This window comes from Juglans regia, chromosome 4 (genome assembly GCF_001411555.2).
Source record: "Juglans regia cultivar Chandler chromosome 4, Walnut 2.0, whole genome shotgun sequence".
NCBI classification, from domain to species: Eukaryota; Viridiplantae; Streptophyta; class Magnoliopsida; order Fagales; family Juglandaceae; genus Juglans; species Juglans regia.
This window is the reverse complement of record NC_049904.1, coordinates 31013947-31029582: the sequence shown is the minus strand read 5'-3', so window position 1 is coordinate 31029582 and position 15636 is coordinate 31013947. Positions and strand designations below refer to the sequence as shown.

General features: G+C 33.1%; 2 protein-coding genes across 3 annotated transcripts; both read right to left on the bottom strand.

Annotated features, from left to right (window-relative positions):
• Positions 1–5613: 5613 nt before the first annotated feature.
• LOC108986062 (transcription factor bHLH106) lies at positions 5614–7704 on the bottom strand. The gene is made up of 2 exons (XM_018958578.2): positions 7207–7704; positions 5614–6296 (listed from the first exon to the last, which is right to left on the bottom strand). Exons 1-2 carry the CDS (start codon positions 7513–7515, stop codon positions 5877–5879), a joined length of 729 nt encoding a protein of 242 aa, XP_018814123.1. The 5' UTR covers positions 7516–7704; the 3' UTR covers positions 5614–5876.
• A 2291-nt stretch (positions 7705–9995) lies between these two features.
• LOC108986060 (probable auxin efflux carrier component 1b) lies at positions 9996–15371 on the bottom strand. 2 transcript variants are annotated; one of them, XM_018958574.2, is made up of 6 exons: positions 13667–15371; positions 12995–13268; positions 12821–12906; positions 12511–12668; positions 11243–11319; positions 9996–11002 (listed from the first exon to the last, which is right to left on the bottom strand). In XM_018958574.2, exons 1-6 carry the CDS (start codon positions 14787–14789, stop codon positions 10930–10932), a joined length of 1791 nt encoding a protein of 596 aa, XP_018814119.2. In that variant the 5' UTR covers positions 14790–15371; the 3' UTR covers positions 9996–10929. The 2 variants fall into 2 exon arrangements, with proteins under 2 accessions (XP_018814119.2, XP_018814121.2); XM_018958576.2 differs by having other exon boundaries at positions 13799–15371.
• Between the last annotated feature and the right edge of the window lie 265 nt (positions 15372–15636).

The window sequence follows — 15636 nt, the reverse complement described above, 5'->3', positions numbered from 1 at the left end:
TAGCTAGCTAGGTATCTTAGGTCAAATATGTTTGTTAAAACCCAGTTGATCATAAGAAGAATCCAATGGCAATTCAGTCACTAATCACTGAATTACTTACTGTTCAATATCTTCCCAAATTTTGAATGGATCCCAATATTTTTAGAACCCATTTTTAAACAGTAATGCCTTGATCAGAAATGTCATCATCATTATCTGCATAATCATAATTCTCTAGTCCCCACCTTTCTATCTTCATTATGATTTTGCTGGGCGACCCAACAAGACCCAGTTTCCATTCCCTCAAAAATGCTCTGACCAGAGGGAAGGAAAAGGAAATTAGGGACAGACATTATTCAAGCTCCTTTGATCTTCATTGAATTTGCTACAACTCACAATTTAGTACCAGAAAATTACTTTTCTATTCATCATTCTACACTCCATATCTTACAAAAAATACTCTAATATCTTGTAAAAAAATTATAAATATAAAATATAAAAATAAATAATAACTGATATAAGTAGCTTGTAAGAAAAACTATGCATTAGTGTATTTTGTTTTTTTATTTAATCTATTTATATAGGTGGGAGCAATTATCAGTAACACGTGTCAAGCATCGGTAAGGTTGCTTCTCTGACAATTCCTTGTTCAAAAGATTATGCTTTGTTGGACTGACTTTCATGGGGATTAGAGATTATATAACAGTAGTACCCCCCAAAATGCAACTTTCTTGTTCATTTGTTTAATTGTATTATTCCCCAACCACCTTTCTTTCAAATTCTTTGGACATTTTATATATATATATTTTTATCATAGATAACTGTTATATTTTTTTGGGTAAATACTTTTATTATAAAAAGCTGTTATTTTATCAGTACTTTTGTTGGGGCCCTCTATGATTACAACAATTCAAAAGAAAACAAAGAGAGCTGGTACAACAAAGGCAGCAACAAACTCCAAGACAAACAAGACAAACACCACTTGCTTTGTTCCATTTTTTTGTAATTATATTATATATATATATATATATTTATAATTTTTTGTAAATAAAATACCATGATATAAAATTCATGAACTCAAATTAAATAAGAAATTCAATTAGGAAAAATAATTTATTTACAAAAAGATTTCAAGAAATAGAAAAAACTGATAAGTGAAATAACTTATATTTTGTGTATTAAACATAAACATATTTAATAATGTAATATTTATTATATTTATGGATTAATAATGAGCTAAATGTTTCTGCAGAATATTGTTGGTGTAGAAGGTAAGAACAATTGGCTAGATGGATGGCATTGGCAATGGTGGCGAGGCTGCTTAACTTGGGCCTTTGTGGGGATTTCCACCACCTTCTCAGGCTACCAGCAGAGATTAGGCCACGAATCTTCTTTTAGGCAACACCTCTGGCCCACATATATGGGCTGTGCAGAAGAAGACAACCACGAGGGCCCCTGTGTATGCACATCGACTGTCTCACTCGTCAAGGGATTCTTAACACCAATTGCATGCACTCTTACATCGGTTTCTGTTCATATATCCCCTGAAGCGTGATATTGCTCGGATATTGTTCCCGTGTGATTAGGTGCGTAATCGGTTTAGTTGGATTAAGTTTTAGACAATTTTAAAAATTGAAATGATATGTATTGATTTTAAAAATTTAAGAATCGATATGAATTGATTCATTTTTAAAATCGAAACTTTCAATTTTTTTGATTTTGGTTCCGTCTGGTCTTTTCAATTTACAATTTACAATTTACACGTGTGATACTATTGCATAAATTAAGATTTTAAAGCCAATTTTTTTAATTTGTACCTAACACTTCTTAATGTTTGCCAAAAATGTATTTATCATTGATATTATATATATATATATCAAAAGTAAGTTTATATTAATAACTTAATATTAATATTAATGTTTAAAATTAAAATTTGATGTTATATTAATTTTATATTATAATATTAAAATTTATATATCATATTAAAATTTATTAGATTAATTTTATATTATATCAAATATTAAATTAATAATACACGTGAATAATAAGATTAAAATTTTATATTATGCTAATGAGAAACTTAGCATATAATATATATAATATAATATAAATTTTATATATAATATAAAAAATTAAAAATATATATACTATTCCAATCCGATTCAGTATAAACCGATTTTCATATTTTAAAAATTGGTACCAAACTGGTTTCAATTCTTACAAACCAGTATTTGGCCAAACCCAAACACACTAATTTGATCCGATTCGGTCTATTCAACCGATTTTTTGATTTTTTTACACCCCTACAGTATGACTTGATCATTTTCTAATAAAATATCATGCTTTTAGACACAACCGATCTCTTTTATTTATTTATTTTTTTTTATACGAGAACGGTTAGGTCTACATACACATATTTTTCTTTGGCTTTCCGTCTGATCTATTACATATGCATGCACAATAGTCACGAATTTTAAAGGAGCATGAAGTTAGCAGTTAGAACGTACGTACAAGGTGGTGACGATATAATGCATATCAGTAAAGAAAAAATCTATTCATCATCTTAACTTTCATCATCTTCTCATCATTTCATGATGTGACATTAAATGATAGGTTTATAAATGAAATATAATAAATAATTTATAATCATCTAATGACACATCATAGGATGATGGGAAAATGATAAAAATTTAAATGATGAGTAGAATTTATCAGCAAATACTATATATACTGCAGAAAAGAATATTATATATATAGATGGGAGTGGGAGTAATGATTGGTCAAAAGAAAGATCGAGGCAGATGGATCATACATAAGAAGGATAGTGCAGAATCGGATAGGACCACCCACTGCAACTTACACAAAAAAAGCCCAGAGGCAGAGATTGAGAGCACGTCCCCCGACAAAAGGTCCACACCGATCCTCGATCCAAAACTCAATGTCTCCTCCTCTTGCTTAAAAAAAAAAGAAGGAAGAAACAGCCAATCCCATCTGCCCTGAATCTCCCCCTTCCTTCCTTCCTTCACTTTCTCATGTCTTCTTCTCACTGCCCATGACTTCTACTTTTTGTCAGCTCCCTTTACGCACGCCTCCTCTCTCTCCGAGCCTCTCTGGCCTTTGTCCATTTGTTCACTTCTGAAGTGGATGTGCATGAGCATGCTTTCTCGGTTCTCTTGGTCAAATTTACCATTATTAATACATGAATCTTTGTCTGTCTGTCTACTTCTAGTTCTAGTCTTGGGCGGGTTGAAGTAGTCATAACTCCTTTTTTTTCTCGCAACTGTTGAGTTTGAGAGTGTCGATAAACGATATCAATGTTTGGTGATTTTGGGTCCCTTCAACGTCGAAAACTAGCTCAAGTAGAAGTTGGAGCATTGGTAGTGGCTTCACTATCTTTTTCTTTATCTTTAAATTTAAAGAATATGTCTTTAAATTCATCTATATTGACTCATACATCTCTAAATTTTTATGCATAGCTATAAATAATGCTTCTTTAAATTTGAAGAAGTACTATTCATTCTTCAAATATTATTTTACTATTTTTTTTCTCTCTCTTACCTATTAAAATCAAATTTGTAGCATTAATATTAAGATGATTTTGATACATAAAATTTTTATTAAGTTGATAATACAAAGTGGATGTTAATTGTAACATATATATAAAAAAATAATTTTAGGAAACAAATAAAAAATAATAATAATATTTTACTATTATTTGGTTCAAAGATGCATAAACCAATGTGGAAGTTTTTTTTCATAAACCACTACCAATGCAGAGCACTCTCATTGAATTAGCTAAAAGCTAAATTCAATGAGAATTTAGCTATTGAACCATAAAATGTATCACATTGGAATAGCTATATTCTAAATATTTGGAATATAACTACAGTAACTTCTAAAGTTATTTTCAAATTTGAAAGACACTATTTATTCATCAAATCTATTTTATATAATTTGTTTCTCTCTCTCGAGGTCTCCATCAATGTCTTTCTAGTTTATATTTTTAATCCATAATTTAATTAGAATGTGATTACTAATTAATATATAATATTATGAATAGTAAAATATGATAAAATAAAATAATTTAATAATTAAAAAAATTAAAATATTTTTGAAATCGATATATTAATTTGAGTTAGTGATATATTAATTTAATAAGAATATGATTATTAATTAATATATAATAGGTAGAATAGTAAAATATGATAAAATAAAATAAATTAATAATTAAAAAATTAAATATTTTTGAAATTATTAGTTATTCATTACTATATAATAAATAAATATATAATCTAATGTGGAGATTTGATGTGAATAATTAAAATTAAATTCATCTTATATTATTTTAATATTATATAATAAAAAAATAATTATTTTAATATGAAGATTTATGTGAATATAATAGTTAAAAGTTAAATTTCTCTTATATTCATAAAAAAATATCTTTTAAATTTAACTAATCTAACGAGGGAGCTCAATAAGCTTCACTAAGCCCTTCCACAACCGATCGATACGACAGATCCCAACAAAAGAAACTAACAAAGCAGCTGTTCAAGTCCGGACGGAATGAGGTCATACACTGTCCATGCTCGTTTGCATTAGGAATATTATAATTATATTTTGTAGTACTTCTTCGGAAAGGAATTAGAAGTTAATTAGATGAATAAGTGGAATCAATGGAGACAACAAAACCCATATTTAAGACTTTGAATTTTGTAACTCTGTTTTGGTTAGTGATTACAGCGCGATAGCATACAATCAATTAAACTAGTTATGACTGTTTGTCTTCGGGCAAAAATAGAACAGAAATTAGAAACCTGCGAGAGAGCTAATGGCCGGTGGCCTTGGCCTGCCATGAGCTCGTTGATCATCGATCCCTAATTGTCTTGCAGATTATAGAAAAAAGTATCTGCAATCAATCTGCACTGTTAGTTTCTTGATCTTTAGCCAAAGATCGGAACCTGGCCGGATTAGGGAAGTCGATAGAACGCCACACACGAAACGGGCATTGGGAAGATTTCACAAGAAACTGAGGTACTGAAATTCGATTTCAATTTATGAAATGATCGTTAACGGTGAACAATGAATACCATTAAAAATAGTATGATCGATTAATCTAGTATTTAAAAAAAAAAAAAAAAGAGTGCGCAAAGTTTAACTATACAAATAACTAATGACTTCAATATTTTAAGAAAAAATGAATTTTAGATACATTTTTATTACATAAAAATGCTTTCAATTAACGAAGATAAGATAAAAACTATACTGGGGGCCAAGTACTTTTCAAGTGATACACTGCTCAAGAATATGAGAGAAAATAATATAGTATTGATCATATTGAGCTTGGAAACTTACAGAAGCAAATCTTCTATACAGATCCAATCGTCATACATCTCGTACTAATACAGATTCTTCCACCTTTTCTATGCAAAACCAATATATATTGTTGTTACATGATGCACATGCACTAGATAATTATAATTATGAGGTCTTAAACAGTTAATAAACCTCACCGATCTATATATATAAAGTCACACACATGCCTATATATAATTTGTTAAAGACAAAAAAAAAAAAACTATGGGTTGAAACAATTGAGTAAACCCATCAAACATACAAAAGATAACTCACTGAAGATAACATACCTGCGTAGAGAAATGTTTTAACTATAAAAAAGATTCTAAAAATAAACATACAAACTGACATGATTTTATATAATACGTTAGATTATATATTTATTTCTATTATATAATAGATCTAACGTGTAATATAAAACCATTATGTCAAGTTGGTAGATTTATTTCTTGAAACCTATTTGTAGTGGTAACACTTCTCGTATATTAAACGCAAAAGCTAATGACAAAAATATGAAATGGAGTACGATCGAGCAATCACAGTTACATAACTATTTTGCGGTCTAATGTGCGTCGCCTTTTGGACTTATCACTAGAACTTGAACGCTCGAGCAAAGATTTCAAGGCATTTTGCAAGAAATGTACTGATTCAATGCTGTGATCTTTATCCGCGGCGACAATAAGAACATTTCGAATTCTTCCGCCGAGAGTGGCCATCTCTGCTCTTAGAGTTGTCAAATGAAGAGATTTTAGAATCTCGATAAGGTCTGGCATCAAGTCGGTGCGGTCTTCACAGCACAACGAGGCTTTGAATATTAACCTGCCATCACTGTGGTCACCAGAGAGTACGGTGATTTCATCAGTTTCGGAAGGGAAGGTTTCCAGTTCCGTGATTTGTGACGTTTGTTCTTTCAGCTCTTTAACACGTTCGACCACCTTTGCCAGTAATGAAGCTTTGTCTGTCTGAGAAGATAAAAGAAAAAGAAGAGGGAGGGAAGGTGGAGAGGTCAGAAAACCCTATTCTGAAAAGCTGGACAACTTTCCCAATTAAAGTCGCGCGCTAACCCTAGAAGCTATAAAAGCTTTTGATTCCTTGTCTCTTTTCAGATTCTGTGTTAAGTACAGTTTGAACATTCAAAACTTCCGAAAGAATTTTATGAATCCAAGATTTCGGAATCTAAGTTCATAAAATGATGATCAATGGGTTATTAAGTAATATTATTTTCTTCTAAGTTCATAAAATGATGATCAATGGGTTATTAAGTAATATTATCTTCTTCTAAGTTCATAAAATGAATGGGTTATTAAGTAATACTATCTTCTTCTAATGCAGCGGAGAATCCCAAAGTAAGCTCAGTTTGGTTGCCTAGAAATATAAACTGAAAACAAAACTCTAGATCATTGTTTCATAACGAATAATCCCCCGCCACAAAGACCAAAAAGAAAAGAAATGAATGAACAAGTTGAAGAAGAATTTAAGGTCGTGGATGTCAACTCATAATGACAGTACTCTTTGCCTAAGTGAAGTCGACCTTTTTCGGTCAAAGATAATGAAAAGTCCAACATCGCGATCTGTTTCTTTATTTACTTTTTCTTGCTAACCAAACAGTCAACAAAGCACAAAACACATGAACATGATGAGAATCTTATCTTGAGCAAAGCTAATTGGGACCCTTCAAGCTCATAATTTTCAGAAAAAAAGAAAAGAATCATTAAAAGAAAAATCGAATTGGAAACACGTATTGTTAGCTCGTACCTCTCACTAACTCACGACCTGAAAAAAAAAAAAAAAAATTCCTTCCCAAATATCAAAGTCATAAATCCAACCTTCTCAAAGAAAGAATTTAGGTTCATATATGCGCAGGCGCCTCACCTTAGAATTACAAGGAAGAAGACTCCTCAGTTTATCGAGATGGGAGTTGATTCTCTCTCTCCTCCTCTTCTCAGCCTCTTTATGATTCTTCTGGGCGGCAAGTGCTCTATCCTGCGGTGGCGAATTTAATAAACCCGACACCTCCAAGCTGGGATAATACGAGCTGGAAGTACTACAGAAGCTTTGCATCCCGCCGGCAGGAAACTGATCATCACAGTTTGCAGGGAAACCGTATGGCACTCCGACGTTGATGAAGGCGCCGTTGCCTGTGAAGAAGCGGTAGAGGTCTTGGTTTTCCGGTTGAAGCATGCTGCTGGGCGATCTGCGTTGAAGTTATAATTGGAGTGAGTACTGAGTGAAAATAAGTAAGTGTTGGAAGCTTTCGGTGGCGTTTTGTCTTTACTCTTTAGGGTTTTTATCAAAGAATTTTTGGTTCGTTTGGGCCCTTTTACTGCGTTGATTCAATAATGTTGTCGTGGAATAAAGTCGAGGAAATTTCTCGCGAGATGTAGCTTCTTCTCCGATCCTTCTAAATATCACGTACCATGCATGAATACATATTATATATATATATATATATATATATATATATATATATATATATATACACACTGGGAAACGCCTCATGTGCGTTACCTATAGTATATGTGCACCTAATATAATCATTTAAATAAATAAATAAAAGTGAAAAAGTTAAGACATGTTTTTTGATAAAAGAAAATATAAAATTAAAGAAAGATAAAAAATCAAGATTAAAAAAAAAAAAAACTTTAGTAAAGTATGAGTATTGATTTGCATTCATATTAGATTATTTATTTACTCTCTATATAATAATAAAATATTATTAATTTTTTATTTTAAAAAAATTGAAATAAAAAGAAAGAAAAATGAATACACTATCAGAACAAAAAAGATATGAAAAAGAAACTTTAATTCTTGTCCACCAATGGGCTATTAAGGATCTTTTAGTAAAACATGATCATTTATTAAATTTTATAAATGAGCTACACGTCAAATGGTCAAGGGTCTTAATAACTTTTTGATAAAATATGATATTTCACCAAATTCTACAAATGAGTTACACGTCAAATATTTAAGGATTTTTTGATAAAATAAGACTTAAAAGACTTAAAGGAAAAATAGAAAAAATTAACAGAAAAATAATAAAAGTTATTATTCACAATTAGATAGTCACTTATTATAATATATTATATATATATAACGGATTTTATAACAGTAATTTAAGATTAAAAAAAAATATTATCAATACTTACCGATTTAGGGATATATGATGCAGGTAATTTGTAATAATAAAATATCAAAATCATAAATATATAAGAGCTTTCAATAGTAGATAAAGATTAATTAATATATTCAGCGTTAATAAAAAATAATAATAAATATAAAAAAAAAAAAATTAAACATTTAGCTGGCTGGGAGGAGTCGTACCCCGTGCAGTACGTACTCAGACTTTTGCAACATGGTTACAAAATTATTAAGTTGTCACCTAATTAAATTACAACTCATTTTATACTTGAGTAACACTAGACTGTCGTTCAGCAGTAATCGTTAGACATACTGTTTAGATAAAATTCATCTATTTTTTTTAATATCTTTAAATATTTTTAAAAAATAATAAAAAAATATAATAATATACTAATAATTAATTTTTTTAAAAAAATTAAATATATAAACGGTCAAAATAAGAGGACAAAATATCATTATTCTTTATAATTTGTCTATTTTTTTAAAGATTGCCCGTTCTGTTAAGATCTAACTAATAATTATCATATGATCATGACATATAATTAGGACTTAAAAATGAATATAACATTAGAATGTAATTTGTTTAGAATTGATCAGAAGTTTGTAAAGAAAACTAAGCAATAGTTTCGCATAAAAAATAAGAATTTTCACCGAAAGTAGACGGTTTATATGTCCCACGCAACTCATGATTAATTCAGAAACGTGGTAATTAATGCATAATTGTCACCCTGATCACCCGCATTTAACCCCGGGTAAGAAATTTCTGGATGCAGTTTATATGATTGGAACTACAAGATCAGAAATGAACGTAAATCTAGCTCTTATTGTACTGCAATATTTCTGTCAAAATTAATGTCCATTTGCAGTCATGACAACTTGTTCCTGTTTAGAACATGACTATCTTCCGAACTATAACATGTCAGTGATAGCTATGTGTCTATATATATATATATACATTAAAAATGATACTTGCAGTCGTGAACGTGCTGTCATCGTGTAGTCGTTTTGAAAAAAGTGAATAAATATGAGACCTATATAAAAAGAAATTAATTTTTTAATAATAGACCCCACTCTTTCTCAAAGCGACTACACGGCGTTTGTGCATTTCACGTAGCATTACTATATATATATATCTATATATATCCTGTTACAAAAAATGTCGTCATAGATTGCAAAATCTTAAGTGGGCCAATGCCAGATCTTACATTTGAATGCCAAGCCTGTTCTTTTGCATTTGTCAAAGGCCTTTAAGGCACGTATATGATTTCCTTCATAGATTTGGTGTGAAACGATGCAGCAATATCCCAAGATCGTTTAGCAGAAGATTGCTGAAAAAATACGTTCAGAACCAGCGTAAAATAATGAGTATTTATAAATTGATGTGATTTTATTTGATCTGTTAGATTTATTTTATAATAAAAATAATTTTATAATCTGACGAACTACATAAAGCCATATCAATTTGTGAGATTGTCAAAATAATTAGTCAAAATAGGCAATTCTTGTCTGCTTATAAAGCACTTTTAAGTATGTAATCACGACCGCCATGAACTGATCGAGTGCATGTCATGACTGGAACCCCAAGGGCAGACCCAAAATGCGACTCATGTCTCCTACTTTTATATTGATGTCCCCCACGTATAGTGGCATTTTCCCCTGAAAATGCGGCTTTTGAGGGATTCAAGCCATTGCATGCACTGAGAATGAGATGAAGTGAATCTACAATTACATATGATCCCATGGTTGTTCAGAAAACTTGCAAACATCGTTCAGAACTACTTTGAATTCACGAGCACAAAGAGAAAAAAAAAAATTACTTGACTGCAATGAGCACTGATCTGTTGCTGTTGACTCGTTGATGTGTCCATGGCCAACTGCTACCAGCTTCTATCTAATCTGAATTGTGACAGCCATTAATTTCCCACAAGCCTAACTAAAGGATTAAAGCTGATCTGCGACGTTTTCAATATGCCTTTACCTAAATTATTTGTATTAAAATCCAGAGAGGTCAAAATTTAAAGCGCGAGGGACAGCAGGTTCAACCGAGGGAGCTATGCACACACGTTTTTCTCTAGAAAAAAGCAAATGTGATGGACTTTCTTGCACAGAGATTCCAATCGAAATCCTCTTTTGACCTTAAAAATGAAGTAAAAGGGTAGAGGTATCTGCAACTAAAAACAAGCTTCGTCAAAGGAACAAAAGCCGGAGCACATGGTCATTCTTTTCTTTTTCCAAAAACAAAAGGACAAAACGTTAAGACAAAAGTTAGAGCTCCAGCTTCAATATCGTTCATCTTCTATCTCTCCCCAATTTGTTGATGTTTCCTAATTTTCTTCTCTTCTCTAAACTACTGAAATTCTATTTCGTTCGAGGAAAATAAAAACCTCCCAATTCCAAAAGGGTAAGTACTAGCTAGCTAGCTTGTATTAACTATTTCTCTAACACAGTTTCAGTTCCTCAGCTTCCAAGTCCCAGCAAGATGTAGTAAACTAGTGTTATAGGAAGAGCTATTAGCATCCCAAATATAACCCTGCAACAAAGAGAACGCCAAAGTAGGTATTATTACCAAAATCTTGAAAAAATTTAGAAAATATTGATAGCATGATGATCATTGATGAGAGTTAGCACACAGCTCATCAGTTTAAATATAGTGATATTCATGCATGGACAGGCATATGTTCTGATATTCATGCACGCATTTGTAAGTTTGTAAGCATATATATAACACAGTCCATCAGAAATTAAATGAGAATCAGTGTATGGTTCGAACCCAGTGCTTAGAATGTCAGGATGAACATTGTATTCCTTTGCAAAGACAAAGGGGACAATCCCCTGGGGAAGAGCCGCCTGAAAATTTGAGAAGAAATCTTACATTATCTTATACTGCATAAGAGCAAGTAAAGTTGCATCCAGCAAACGAGTTAGACAACGAAACATGATTTGGAACTGGGGTAGGTGGTTGGCAAAGGCGCACTTAAGCACAAAACGCCAAGCCGAAGCACTTCGCTTGACAAAAGCAAATGGGGCACTTAAGGCGCTTTTTATTGTATTTTATAAATATTTTGTTAATATGCATTATTTTTTAAAGAAAAATTCTCTCGTCATCCTTACACTACACATCATATATAATTTTTTATTTTTTTTCTTAACAAATATGTAATGTATAGATGATAAATAGAAAAATTTAATTAGTTTAGTAAAAATAAAACTAAAACTAAAAAATAAAATAAAAATAAGTATAATGTATGATATATAGAATGATAAATAGCAAAACTATTTTTTAATCGCGCACTTGGACTCACTCTCAAGTTTAGATGGTGTTAGCGGCATCTGTGCTTAGACAAGTAGTTGGTCCAAAAAAAATTTACAAAAAGTAAATTTATAAATAAAACTGATGTAATATGTTAGATTATTATATATTTTTTTTTCAAAGTAAAATTAGTAACTTTACGTGGGATCCATATATAAATATGGACTTATCTTATGCCTAAGGGCATTTCCATCCCATGTCCTATTTTCCTCTTTCCTAAATTATAGCGAAGAATTTCTTATAAAAGATAAATAAATTATGGAGAAGAATTTAGAAAAAAGTTCAAAAACCCCTTCTCATCCCATTCTCTATTTTAAGATTTTGATTTAGGGGATAAACAGTAATTATCCAAATATAAAAAATCATTATACGTCCCCTAAATAATCTTTTATTAATATTTTATTCTAATAAATAAAATAAATTTTTCTTACAATCATTTATACTTTTTCACATATTCATATTCATTATAGTTACTAGAATTATAGTTTAAAATATAAAAAAAAATATATTGAGTAGTTAAGTTTGTAAATAGAGGTGAAAGAAAAAAATAATAAAGAAAAAATAGAATAATATTATTTTAATATAATAGAAAATAAAATGTAGAAGATTTTTTAAAAATAAATAAAATTTAAGATAAAATTATTGGGAGAGTATTTTTAGCCAAGAAAAAAATTTAGGGAATCAAATGCTTTCACTAGCACCAATACTAATTAAGGTACCCTTTTAACCTGTACAATTGCAATGTGCAAAAGATCTCCTCGTACACCAACGGCAAACGAGGCAGCAGCCATGACAGCAGGACCGCAGATGAATCGAACAGCCATGGCAAAGGCAGCAACAGAGTTCCCACATGCAATCATTCTCGGCTGCAACGCCATGAACAAACCTGCCATCACACAAGACAGAAACAATTAGCAAAACTCTAGCCATAAAAATTAAAAAAAAAAAAAAAACCACTTTTCTGAGTTTTCTCGGCTCAGACTTTCTACCTAGTACAAAAGCTAAGAAATCCCAAAAAGGGTTTATAATTGAACATACCAAGACTAAACATGGCCATTCCAAGACCAGCATCAGATAAAATGGATATCGACCGTGCAATTATCGCTGGCATTACGATATTCCACCTGCAAAATTGTTGCACAAATTAAAAGGCGAGGGATTTAACACTTGAAAATTGCTACGGAAAGAGTGGATGATCTAGCTTTAACGTACTTGAATGAGACCAATGACCAGGTGAGGCCAATCAGGCTGGAGTAAGTATTGGGATTCCTGATTAGCTTCCGCCACACCATAATCAAAATGAGTCTGGTCATAACACTAGCAGGCGGCAAAGACGCCATCTTTGATTCATAGTGAGCACCTGCAGCCTTGGGGTGGAGCTCAGTTGTGGAGCTCGAACCGAGCTTTGAGAGTACAGGGCCTTCTCCATTCGTCGCTGGCCTGTTTCCAAAGCTGAACTCATCCCGACCAAACTCGTCATGATAATCTAGATATCAAACACGAGATTTCGATCACTGTAACGTAAAATATGATCGAGAAAACGACAAAAGAAAAAAGAAATGATCGGAGTCGTGACAAATTTGGGACCGAGAAAAACAGGGGATCCTGTTTCAAATCTGCTCTGGGAAAGGGAGGAGGAGCCCATATCCCATCCAAGGTAAAGGTAAAACTAAAAGGACATGTTGAGTACGACAAAACCAAAATCCGACAAACGTCACTCCTTAGAACCTCCAATATAAATCCAAAATCAACGACCAACAAAAATCCAAAAGAGAGATAAGCACTAGCATTCAGAACTTTTTTTTTTTTTTTTTTAAGAGAAGCATTCAGAACTAATAGTCTACCATGTCAGCAGAACGTCGAAATTAAAATTTTGAAGATTACTGTTTAAATCTTTTTGGCGACCAACCCCACCAAGCTCATTCCCATACTCTCCTCCACCCCTGAAAGCATGGATCCCACCTTCAGAACCCGGGGAAGCACTTGAGCTCCAAACAAACATGTGAAGGTCCTTACCTCCTTCACCACCACACCCATTGGTCTTCTTCCTCGCGACCGGCGAGAAAATCCCTACACTCGTCGGAGCCGGATAATCCCCATTCGATTTCGCGGGGTTCCCGAGCACGCCTACCCCGCTCTCCTCGTCGAAACCCAGATTACCGAAATTGGACTGCCTCGGGCTCACACTGCTCGCGTTCTTACCGTTCACCATGGAGTACAAATCAGTGTGGTTGAAACTGGAATCTCTAGGGGTTGGATTTCTTGATGATTGGAGCGAGTAAATCTCGGCATTGGTCAAATTAGATAGCCGTGGAGTGAGTGAAAGACCAGAATTAGGCCCGTGAGATCGCCGGGAGAAGATTTCGGAGCGAGAAGAAGCTGATTTTCTCACAATAACATGGAGTTTCCCATCTTCACCAACTTCAGCTTGGGTTTCAAGTGGTTCTTTCCCATCCAAGGAAATGATATCAGAATCAACTTTGAAGGAAATAATGGACCCGGCAGTGTCTGGGAACTGCTCGACGATCAAGAGTCTGGCTCCCCTGTACTCAAACAGAAAGAGCATTAAAGTGTACCAGATGATGCATTGGAGGACCACTATTTGGACCATGAGGGTCCCTGACGAGTCTCCATACATGCCCTTGAGCAGAGGGATGCCCATGACGAGTGTATTAGGGAGAGAGGAGAGAGAGAAAAGGGTGATGGACCATTCAAGAGAGCCTCTTAAGCTGGTCCTTGACCAGACGGCAAGGACCACCAAGACTATAACCTTCTGGAGAGTGTCAGCGGCTATGAATCTGTAGTTCATCGCGTAGGGGTTGTTTGTGGAGATGAAGTGAAAGGAAAGGAGAGGCACAGCAAAAAGAGCCACAAAACGGTTGATGCCTGAGCATTGGTCGGGGGTAAAGATCTTCCACCATTTGACAGAGCCGTAAGCTAATATCATGGCCACATAAAGAGGCACAACGGCTGTGAGAACGTGGTAGAGGTCTATGAGAGTGATCATTTTGGTTGGCTTCGAGTTCGAGGATTACCCAGAAAGGGAAATGTGGGCGAGGCAGAACGACCAGATGGGGTTGTGTATAAATTGGAAGGAATATGACCTCGGGATTTCTGAGAGATTTTCTGGCTGGGAAATCGTGGGGGGAAACCAGTCCAGCCTAGTAAAGTGGGCTGCTTTAAGAGTTCTGGTTTAAGAGTTACAGTGGTAAGTAGAGATAGGAGGAAGATGCCCGGGAAAACTAAGCAAAAGAAGTTCACCCATTGTCTCAGAAACAGAGAGAGACAGAGAGTAGCGAGAGGGGACGGGATAATGGGAGGGGAGCGAGGGATTAGATTTACGGCACTTCGATGGCAGACAGAGAAATAAAAGCCGAGTGCTTTTAGGAACCTTTTTTCGTTGTTATCTTTTTCGGATTCGGAAAATTAGTTCTCTCTCTCTAACTAGCTCTCTGAGCAGAGTAATGGGTATCTGAGATGACTCGCAGGGAAGAAAAAGTGACTTTGCGAGTGAGTCGGAAAAGAGAACACCAAACATCATCCAGGTCTGAAAGAAAGGAGATTGAAAGAAAGAGGAAACGGGACAAGCTCCGAGCCACAGGGCAGCTTCCTGCAATTACAATAATTAATACAAAAAATCTTCACAACTTCCTAACACTCCACACTTCACATTATTTTTAATTATTATTATTTTTTTCTTTTATTAAATATTTATTATATGAATAATAAATAAAAAATTTGAAATAATTTAAAAAAAATAAACTTAAAAAAAATTTTAAAAAAATATTAAAAATTTAAAAAATTTAAAAAAATATGGAATATGGAGTGTGGTGGAAGTTGTGTAGCAATGCTCT